The sequence below is a fragment of the Centroberyx gerrardi genome, chromosome 9 (assembly GCF_048128805.1).
Source record: "Centroberyx gerrardi isolate f3 chromosome 9, fCenGer3.hap1.cur.20231027, whole genome shotgun sequence".
Taxonomy (NCBI): Eukaryota; Metazoa; Chordata; class Actinopteri; order Beryciformes; family Berycidae; genus Centroberyx; species Centroberyx gerrardi.
In genome coordinates this window covers 7393901-7405554 of record NC_136005.1, presented here as the reverse complement: position 1 = coordinate 7405554, position 11654 = coordinate 7393901, and the positions used below count along the sequence as shown (strand labels likewise).

The 11654-nt window shown below is 42.5% G+C and overlaps 1 protein-coding gene across 2 annotated transcripts in view; it reads left to right on the top strand.

Moving 5' to 3' along the window:
• Positions 1-698: 698 nt before the first annotated feature.
• The window catches only part of negr1 (neuronal growth regulator 1), a 123319-nt gene continuing 112363 nt past the window's right edge, over positions 699-11654 (top strand). For both annotated transcript variants that reach the window (XM_071902999.2, XM_071902998.2), the window contains exon 1: positions 699-868. In XM_071902999.2, the coding sequence (XP_071759100.1) occupies positions 699-868 (170 nt within the window). The remainder of the gene's footprint in view (positions 869-11654) is intronic.

Genomic DNA, 11654 nt, shown 5'->3' with positions numbered 1-11654 from the left:
ATAGTGGGTCTCCTACTTAATAGTGAGTTTAAAGTGACCTAATCGTACTTTATGGCATTTTTTTTTTTTTAATCTCCTATGATGTCACTATAATATCCCTATCTATAATGTATAGTTTTGCGGTCGGATCTGTATAGTTTCCGTGTAAAATATATCATACTGTAGGATAATACTTGGAGTTATTTTTCCTAAGGGATGCAGCTGCGTCATCGCTGCCAGTAAGATCCATTTGCACCAAATGCTCGGATTGTTCATTTCCGAATGGGAATAAATAGGGGTGGTTCTCCAGTCGATATCTTTAATTGCTCCTGGGTTGTGTTGGGTTGTATCAATACCTACCGGCTTTAACTGCTCCATCACGAGCCACTGGGAACGGGTTGCCCGGGAAACGGCCGCATGGCAACAGGATCAGAGCCTGGGGGTTGTCTGCTTCTAGGTCTGCTCCCATTTTACATCGCATTTCCTCACTAGATGGTGTGCGAGCCACTGGAGAGTACACTTCCCCGCACAGTGGGCTACACATCCAGCAAAACAAACCTGGGAAACTATACGGCGGACCATTTCTTACGGGCTCCGAGGAGGAAAAGTGTGGAAATACAGCATCTTTTTTGCGTCAAGGCTTTTTTTCCCCTGTCTCTCTCTCCTATTCGTAACAAGAATACTTGGGAAAACATAACCGACAACAAAACACAGCTGTGATGGACATAATGATTGCGGTGCAGGATGCTTGCGTCTCCGGTCAGTGGCTTACTGCGATAATTCTCAGCCTGTGCTGCTTTCTGCCGTCCTGCTTGCCCGCCGGACAAACTGTGGACTATTCCTCGGTTGAAAGTGTGGTCAGCAGACAAGGCGACACGGCTCTACTGAGGTAGGAAAGCAAGCTAAACAACTTCACTTTCTCCCCCTGCCTGCTCCTGCTCCTGCTCCGCTCCGACTCGCACTGTCTGTCGGAGTTGGGATGTTTCCCCCGAGCCAAACAGACACACGAAAGCCCAAACACCAATTCAGCATTTTCTGGAGGGGGTTTGTTTTCATTCACCCTAAACGGGGTAATCATCCCGTGTCTGCGATAAACACACAATAGCTCATTTTCCCTCCATCCCGTCCTTGTTTTCGCCTGTAGGAGGGCAGTCGGTGCAGCAGCTCAACTACGCAGGATGCTGTCCTTGCATTAGCCACAGCTTACTTAACGCCAAAGTTTTGTAAAATACTTTCCCTTCGTGTAAAAGACCGTTAAGAAATATCTGATGTAGCATTCCGTGGTCTAATGCGTTTTAGAGCTGCTCGTGAAGCGGGACAGCAGCCTATATTTCCACCGTATCGCTTCAAATGTGCGGGGTATTTCGTCCGTTTATTTTCAAGACTTTGTGATGGACAGTGCTGTGAGGAGAGTGTGCTATTCAAAGAGGACCCGACGAGCTGTTTTGAGTGCCATTTTAACAGTTTAGCTGAATTTGCAATGTGATGTCGTAGTTTCAAAATAAGAGGCTGAAGAGTGTCGTCGCTGTTAAAAGCAGATTCGTGTTATGGCAGTGACGCTGTCCTCCCATCCTCCATCACGTACAAAGCTATTTGCATACAGGCACCTGCCCATTTAGGACCAAATTAATTGCCCTGGGCGTGGTTTATACCAGACCCTCGAAGAGTTTATGATTTTGCAATTGCTAAAATGTTTTTCTTTAATTCCTCTGCATATATTATAATCCAACACGTTATCGAACCTTATCGAAGTCTGGTTAAAATAGCCTAGTCACAATAGTCCAAGGAAAACACTTGCCGAAGATCATTAAACTTTTAAGCCTCAATGTACAACAACTCTTGCAGTTTTACATATGTGATCACAAAAAATCTCTGTAGGGTACAGCCTAATGTCTTGAAATGTTTCTGAAAATCTGCAAAATTGAAAACATGTTGGGTTACACTAATCACATAAAAAAACTGTAAAGTCTTGGAGGGACTGTGATATAATCTTGTTCTGCTGTCAAAAAATACCAATATCAAATATCCACTTTGATAGCTGTGAGGAAAGGCTGAGGGGGTTTGCCTGCCCCATTTGAATATGAATTCTATGGATGTTGACTCTGAGATGCTGGGTGTGGACCTGAATACAGAACAGCTTTCTTTCCTAAGTTTCAATCAGCTTGCCTTGTATGATGTTGTCGGCTTATGTTCCATCATTGAGCAGCAGAATTGTCTCTGTGGCATAAGGACATCAGTGTTTATATGGAGATGAGTGTCATATTGTCAGGAGGCTCAAAATGTGGCGCTCATCACAGAATTACCTTAGCAACAGCCTAAAGGAGCTGACTATTTTTACCATATTTCCTCCATGCCCGAGGGCCGTCCCGTCAAACAGACTTACACCTCTGACGGTCTCCAGAGAGGGAGTCTAATTCCCTGGTGTCAATCTGGGCTGGCTGTGATCAGTGGTAGAAGCTGTGCCTGACTCCTGATGGTTCATTGGACCAGAGATTATCCCTGTGCTATGAATCAGCTCAACAAACAAGTTGCCTCCCACCACCAAACAGGGCGACACTCTCCACAAGCGGGTCATTGCCTCAGTAAATGCCAACTGGAAATCGAGGAAATGGATAGGGAGACCATTTTCGAGGTGCTGTCATTGCAGGGTTCTCAACGCTAATTAATGGGTAATTCAGCAACAGCCATTTGTCGGGTCTGTTTTGAAAACCCAATGTGTTTTTTCCATGTGAATGCAGCCAGTGTGAAGTTATCACTTTGCTATGTTCAAAGCTGTTGACCTAATGGAGACTGGAAAGCTCTTAAGCTGCTCTACTCGCCTCTCTCGCTTGCATCTAATTGCAGCTCATCGTTGTCACCAAAATGATGATATTCTCTATGTTGGCAGTCACACTAATTTTCCCGACCCATTATGGAACATGGATCTGCCTTTTTGCACAGCATAGTGGGACCCTTGTTTTTGAGAACCAAGCATCAAAGCATGAACTATTTCTATTAGAAACTCTGCAGGAAACGGCGCCTGTTTGTTGAGAGGCTCTATTGTCAAGACCCCAGACTATTAGAGGGCAATTTCTGCTGTGCCCCCAAAGCTGATTGTTGGCCAAAAAAATGCGAGCATTCTCAAATGGTGACAAACCCAGAAGCACGCAATTAGTCACTGCCTCTGGATTATGGAATAGCTCCCGAGAGGCGCGTCCGCTGTCATGTGTTCATTTCCCTCACCTCTTCAATTCTTAATGCTGCATTACCGTGGCCGGTGTGCTCCCCCTGCAGCCATGATTTATGTCGGACAGTGGGTCCATATCAATTAAATGATTTGAGCTTTTGGAGGAAGAGGAATGGTCCACATGTGTATCATCTTCCTTTTAATCTTCTTTAATGAACTAAAAGCCCAGCCATTTTCGCAATGATGTCTTTTTTCAGCCATTAACACAGGCCCTTGTATCTGGAATGAATGATGCTTGGTTTTTCTGTTGTACCTTACACGAGTGCACACCAGCCTCATGCATATGCCGCATTTTTTAAGTACTGGAAATCTATTAGCTGCCATAGGGAGTACATTATCAAGAAGCGCTGTGCACCTCTATCTTCCCCACCATTTACGGGTTTGAAGTCATTTGGATTCAGTCGAATAAACCTTGACTCTTCCCAGTAAATGACTCATCTGGCTATGAATTTGAGGGGACAGCCGGATGAGAAGACAGTTCCCTTTGCTGTCAGGAAACACAAGGTATCAGTAGCAGCCTCTTCCACATGGATAAACAGATGTAATCAACAGCACAGAGCTAGTCAGCTGTAAATTTATCCCACGTAGACTCAAATCTTAAGCATAGGCTAGTTTTCCCACACAGTTGCACTTAGAGCTTCTGTTCTTTCAGTATGGCTGTGACTATCTTTTTTTATCTTGCAGCTCTGTGCTTTATCCCTTAATTGATTTGTTTCCATTTGCTCAATGAAATATGTGTAAGATGATGAGAATCGGTCAAAAATAGACAGTGGTAGAGTTAAGCTACATTTTAAAGGCAGAAAATAGCAGCAAGGCTCTGGCTGCACACGCTAAGAATAAGACAATGATCCTAGCTTATTTTTGTTATTTAGTTTGACAGTTGGCCCTCAGCTCTAAAATAAGGCCTGCGCCAGAGGCCTTATTCGCTGTAATGGTGCAAAATTGACCTGTCACTACTTTGAAAGTCTGGTATTCGTATAAATTTAACATCATTACCTCATGTCAGCAGACCGGTTGATGAAAATCTTTTCTGGCCCTACACGACTGTGCTGGAGCTGTGTTTTCTAGCTCCATCCAGAGCAAGAAGGGTGCGATGGATCATTTTTTTTCTGAACTGTGTCATTATTATGGCTATGAAAGGTCTTGACATTTACTATAAGCACTTGTGCCAGAGACAACATCCAGCTTAAATGCCTTGGTGTCCCCGCCCCAGCACAGATGCTACGTAAGACAGGAACAGAGGAATATTAAGTGAACGTTAAAACTCTACGGGACACAATTTACAGGAAGAATTGTTCACTTTATCTCCTCTACACAGACCATAAACAGTGCCGTGGCTGAGAAACATCCTCTTCATTTTCTGCATTTCAGCACTTTTTTAATTAGGCCACATCCAGTAGTGGTGGAAGGTATAAGCTAGACTACATTAAGGAACAGCTTGTTTTGAGATGCAGCGGATATGGGATGCTCCGAACATGTCAGTTACCTGCCACACATCCTCCTGCAGCCTCGCACACTCATATTTGGAGAAAACCTGGTTTACCTCTTATGACACATCTGGGGGCACACCTGAATCTGTCATTGCTAATTAAACGGCAAAATCCTCTCGCCTGTTATGCGCGTCGCAGGATTAATGCGATCAATGTTGCTGTCAGAACAATGTTGCTCTGTTTCACAGTCCTTATGCTCAACATGGTCTCAAAAACTCTGGGATCAAGAGTTAGTCGTTTGACCCAATTTTTCTTCTTGAGTTTTTAATGTTGTGTCTGTCTGCCATTCCTGAGAATAGATCATTTGTCATGTGATGCAAATCTTCTGATTTTGTGATACAGACTGTTAACACAGTGTTATGTGACTGTGCTAATTTGGTAATTAAGCCTATTTAAAGTGCATAAAGTAATGAGTTTTATTGACTTATCTGCGAACAAGGAATTGCAACATCAACAGGTCTCTGGCACAGCTTACACCTTTAATGAATAGAAACATAAAAGTTATATTTTCACAGTAGAACGAGTAAGTTAGCTAATTAGAGCAAGATCCAACAGAAACGACCAGTGAAGAAGAAGTATATCACAATGTAAAATAATCCTTTGTCATTTTTTGCCTTGAGAACGAAATGTGTTGCAACACCGGTCATTCGCTCAGAGCACCGTCCTCCATCTTTGAGCAGTTGAAAATGTGGGCTGGGGGGGGGGGGGGGGGGTATTGTTTTTGTTCCCAAAACAGAGAGTACTGGCCAGAAAGAAATGCTTTTGAAAGCCTGGTGAAGTAATCATTGAGTCCTTGTTATTAATCAACAACCCTATCAAACCCCCGCAGATATGGTCTGCGGGTTTGTGTTATGGGACATTCATAATCAGCACTGCAACCGATGGATAATGGGAAATAGCTAAAATAGTGTTATATCTTTGACTGAAGGAAGATTTACTGAAGAGTTTTTCAATTCTGGTTTTTAAAAGACACAGTTAAAGGCCTACACCTCAGAGCAGTCAAAAGCAGATACACTCGCTGGCATTAGGGCCTATCTCCTATTGCCCAAGGGAAGCTGGCTATACTAAAGTATTCATCAGATTCATTACTCTGGCATCCATTTGCAATAGATGTGCATTACTATTGATGGAATTCAGCTGACAAAGTGACAGGCTAGAGCAATGGTTAAGAAGGCTTTCATGCCAGCTACCTCCCTCAAGACTTCCAGTTAACCTCCTCCACAGTATCCACTTGAAGCTCTCAACATTGATGTCTATTGTCCAGAGCCTGTCATGGCTCTTTCTTCGATTGCCACTCGGCAGGGTGCTGAAAGCAGCCTAATCTCCTTTAGACAATAATTTGACAAGTTGTGAAGCTATCTATGAAAAATCAAAATTACCTGAAGCTGCCCCGGAGCCAATTTTAATATCAAGGCTTGTTCTAATCAACAGTCTTCTGAAAGTGACACTTGTCCATCATCCAGTGACAATAAATTATCTCAAAAGTGTACTTTCAGTCTTTTGTTCAAGGTGCTTTGTTTCTGATCAACGTAAAAGGTTATTACTCACGGGATAAATCACAGGCTCATTACAAGCTTGAGTCAAATGCATATATTGGAGTGCACTCATTTTTTTTCATAACAGAGATAACCTTAATAAAGTAGTGCTTGTGGTTGAAGCAACACACTCTTCTCCCTTCCCGTAAAGTACGAACTAGGTTACTGTCAGAGCTTTTAGTTACGCTACATGCTTAACAGCCTCATGTAGTTATCATTTAGTGGGTCTAACATCCATTAAAAACTCAAAGTTGCATTCTGTGAACCATTTCCAAATGGCTTACATGCACGGACATCATTTATCGGGCAAGTCAATCCATTGTACTTTTCAGAAATAGATTAAGTATTTCTACCTCTAATATATTTCAATTAGCACCAAAGTGATTGAGTGCACTGGTGAATTAAAGCCTAAATGGAAATGCTTTCTCAATGTAAATCCTTTAAAGGAAATAGATGCAATGTTAGGTTTTGAAGCCTCTTTCTAATATTCTTATAATCACTCCAATTATAGGGAGTACGAAAAATGATTTGGGGTGGAAAATGGAGCTTTTACCGGTTCCCAGCTGTGAGCATCCACATAATTGCAATGATTCTACAGGCCAATCTCAAAGGAGTGTTTGTGGGTTTCGGAGAGAAGCTATAAGCCTCGAAATTAAACTTGACAGACAGTGATTGCAGAGGCAATAACAGGTTAACTTTCAGGCATTTTCAAGTGAAGTTGCTTGAAACTGAACTTTCAAAGATGATGCCTATCACTTTGTGAGACTTATTTAGACTCACTGAAAATGTTGGCCTTGGAAACAGATGACAGTTTTAACTGGAACCTTGAACCTTGTTTTCCCACTTGCCATTTGAATGTGTATATTTGTTATGAGTGTGAATACCTTCAATCAAGTGTAATTCAGTGTATTAGTGCTCAGACACACAATTGAAGCAGATAGTCAACATGCGATCTTCAATAGGCTGTATCAGAAATAACATGGTCAAGAGTATTTCTGTGCATGTCCTGGTGGATTGTTTTTTGTCTCTTTAAAATATTGAGCTACCCTCTCTGAAAGCTATCCCAGAGTAAGGTAAACCCCTGTGTTACTAGCTCTTGTGTTGAACTGTTTGCAGCTTTTTCTGTTACAAATATTCTCAAACAACACTGATGTGTCTGCATTTGATTTCCAGGCTCTTATCACAGAGGACTGACTGAATTGATTCCTGAGAGCCCTTCAAGTGGAATCCTTAATCAATCAGTCAACCTCTCCTTGTGTTTCATGATAATTAGTTGTGCCACTTTGACAACATTGCATAATCTCATCTACTGCCCTCTCAGTTGAGCCAGGTTACATGCCGGCGATGTCTTGGACCTTGGGTTACAGACAAAACCCTCTGACAAGAAGGTTTGGGGTATGAGTTATGTTGAAGCTCCGGAACAAAGGCTATTTACAGTACAGCACAACATTTTGCTCGGAGCATGGAAGACACCTCAACCTTTCAACTTTCAAGCTTCCAGGAAACTTGTGAAACTTGCGAAATGAGATTTCCAGGCAGTGGATATTTGGCCAAGTAACTGGCCAAAAATCCATTGCCTGCAAATCTCTGTGGTGGAAAACATCACGTCCCTTTGTTCACACATGATTTTAATCAGGTTGGAGTCCAAGTCAGAGGCGAACATGCATGCCAGAGGGATTGCTCAAAATGAGGAAGGCTTGATCAAACAAAATTGTTGTTCATATCAAGTGAATCTGACCAAGAGAATCTGTTCCCGAATGTTTTATTTCCAGAGAGAATTAGTAGCAGAAGAGAGAATGAATCATCATCATGGGAGATATTCCCTTAGGACAGAGTGGGTGATGTCATTAGCTTCAATACAGCATTCCTATGTGTGAGCATGGGTTCAGGCTTGAGGGACCACAGGTAAAACAGTAGTTTGATCCTCTGGGAATAATATATCAGAATGTGTTGACACACCGTCGTCTCAGCGATGCCCCTTCTGCTGTGAATTAAATACAATCCAGAGGGATTTCAGCTCTTGTGGAGGGGATTTTCTTGTCCTTTAATGAAATCCAACATTAGCTTTGTATCATCAGTTTACACTGTGGTAGCTCAGTTCTGAGCTACCAAAGCTTCAGAGCTAGGAAGAATGAAGCTAGCATGCTCAGAATCACATGATGAACGTCATTTGATGGCATACAACTTTGAATTCATCTTAAAACTCCTTCCAAATTAAGCTTTTAGTGCAATTTCAAGCAGGAAGACAATCCCTTTCACTTACTCACTCTCTCTTTGCACACTGGGTCTCTTGCCATCCAATGAACACTCCTGGTTATCTGTCGGCTTTCAGTCAGCCATTGATCTTGCTTGGCGGGTGGTAGCCTATTTAAACTTGCCTTCATGATTGGTTTCCTTGCTGTCATTTCGGTGTGTGCGCCGCTTCGCCCCTCCACCTCCAATGTCACGGCCCCGTCTATTGATCCCCAGGGGGATCTTCGGAATTGCATTTATTTAGGGTTTTATTACCTATAAATTATGTCCTGCGACGGGGTCAACGCCAAAGCTCTTGACGCATATTTTAATAAACATCTGTCTTTTGTGCATCACCTTTTGTGTCTGCCTGGTTGAACTAGCTCATAGCATAATTCTTAGGGCCCTATTTTTGTGCCAGTACAGATCAAGCGCAGTGACTTTGCGCCAGCCAAGTGGTAATTTTGTTGGCCGCTAGCAGATTTCTTCCTGCCTGCACCCGTTGGCTAATTTCAGGGCTCACCATGACATTGCTTGTGTCGAAATGGGCAGGGGAGCGCACTAGAGGGGAGTGTCGATACAAATTGGGTGGCCCAAAAATACACTTGTGCCTCCTCCTCCTCAGATCACGTCTTAGCGCAGGTGCAGGCGGTCTGTGCTATTTTCATGGCTTTAATTGGCGAAGGCCCACTCGCATAGACCTCTCCAAAATCACACAAACCCCTTTATGTATGTTACGCTTGCCTGTTTCACTTTGATATAAATTCTTCAACCAGTAGACACGTTTACATGCACATCAAGAATGCGATTTTAATGCGATTAAGACAATAATGCCAGTAAACTCAGAGTCTGTACTGGGCTAGATTAAGGGGTGATTCTTAGCAGTATCTGTCATCCCCAACTGCTTTTAGAATAAATGTGGGCTTTCCCATTCTGAAGGCGGCAGGACCGGTATGTGCATCTGCGGCCTCTAAAGTGAGGGATGTGTTGGATGTGGTTTTCAAAGTGCCGCGCAATTACACGCGCCTCATCCAGTGTGGGCGCCTGCACCAGGTTCTGTTTCAGTTTTTATTATTTCATATAGACACAACAAAACAAGACATAGGCATAAGAAAGACAACATGACACTGCACCAGCACCAGGCTCTTGAGAAATCGGTACATAAAATTCTGTGCGCACCACACTGGTTGGCTGCAGCTCGGTATTCCACGCAGCTTCCAAGTTCATCCACACAGCTCAGTTCTTAAGTTCTCTATCGACTCTACATCACTGAACTCCCCCAGGACCGCCTGTTCCTACCAATCCTTACTTAGTATCTTCATCCAAAAACACTGAGTTGCCGGGGGTGCAATTTTGGTTTGGTTAAATTTTGGTTAAATTTGATGGACAGGAACTTTTAAAAAAAAAAAAAATTGCAAAAAAATCCTATTTCCACAATTCTCTCTGGATAATCAAAATAAGTACGTCACTCATTTAAATAGTATTATTATATGGAGTTGTCAGTTTATACAATCATATCAATCATGTAAACGGTTTTATTGTGTGCATATAAACATAGCTGAAAATTAATTAAATAATTGAATGCAACCTTTTAAATCATTTAAGTGAAACAACCTACCGGCAAATGACAAAATAATGAAACACATTTTGTTGTACAACAAAGTTAGTTGTAACTGAACATGCGATTATTGTGTGAATCATAAATGATATCCAATAATGTGAATTCTACTTAAAAAGTTGTCTGCCCTTGGCACCATATTTGGTTTGCCGCATATGTATTTTGCCTTGCAACTCTGCAAATCCCGGTCAAGGACGTCAGTTTGCTCTTGGGAGAAGCCGGTCTGGACTCTCCTCTCCATTACCAAACTGTCAGTGCGCCACAGCGGGGAATGCACTGCTTTTAAAGGGAATGAGAGGAGCTAATTTGATTGGCCATGATTGACAGCAGCCCCAACCACACCTACTGATAATTTATTCCTCCTAACCCAACCCCTTTCACAACTGTGCGGCAGGTGCACCTTCGCTGCGTCAGCACGAAATTTCCCAAAATCCGTCGGTCACGGCCAAGTGAGCTTGTGCCGTGAGCTTGCGCCACCGCCCGCATCTGCGCCTTGATTCACGAAAATAAGACCCTCGGTGTTTGCTTTAAACTGCTCAGAGTACCAGGTGGGTGGGGTTTGCCACATAGGCCACATAGGACAGAGACTTGAGTGCTAAAACATTTATAAAATCATCAGAAAGTATTTGAAAGTAAATTGAGTCCAATTTTCTGTTCCATCTGCCCTGGAACCCCTAACCTCAACCATACGAGCTCCTTGCCTAAACACATAGGGCTGAGGGAACATAGGGATGACCCCGTGGGAAGTGTCATAGGGTGATGCGTGAACTATCACCTGACCTGCGTAGTCTCTCTCCCTCTCTCTCTCTCAGTCACACAGCCGATTCCTGAGGACAAGCAATCTGCTTGGTAGACAAAGCTTTTTGAATTGAAAAGTGAATAACATTTGTACTGTGGGCATGTTAAATAGTTACTAGGATTAAGCAATAGCAGAGACTTAGTTTGATTTTAAAAGTCTATTAAATAATTTTCATCATTATTCTGGACGGCATAATTCCCCTCATGCATTTTCATTACTTACAGGTCACTCATATTTTACCATTGTAACAGATTTCCTAAGAAATCTTTATAATTACCTTGCCAATGTTTGCAAATGTCAATCAAGAAAATTCTTCAAATTAAGAAGCCTTAGCACAATGACTCTAATCTCTGTTTTAGCCACTTCAGCTACAGTAGCTTACTCGTATGTTCACGATGGCTGGTCGCTCTCAATTGATTTGAGACTCCAGTAGCTAAAGGAGGTATTGTCATAATTCATTTGGTTCTATGTTGGCATGGCTAAAGAATTTTAATTGGAGTCGCTCTAAGCAGGTTTTGGTGGGGGTTTTTTCTCTCTGTCATCTGCATAATGAGTGTGTGGATTTCAGACTGCTGTAAATGTTTGTTGGAGCTGCGTAATTGGAGAGCCTGCATTGGTAATTATTAGTAAATGGAGGAAGAGGCAGTGGAGCAAATCAATATCACTGAGCGCAGAGCTACTTTTTGTTTCCATTGGGGTCAGGAGTTAAGGTAACAGAAGAGTCATGCTGCACAGAGATTCACAAAAGCCTCATTTGTGAAGTTGATTCATTAAT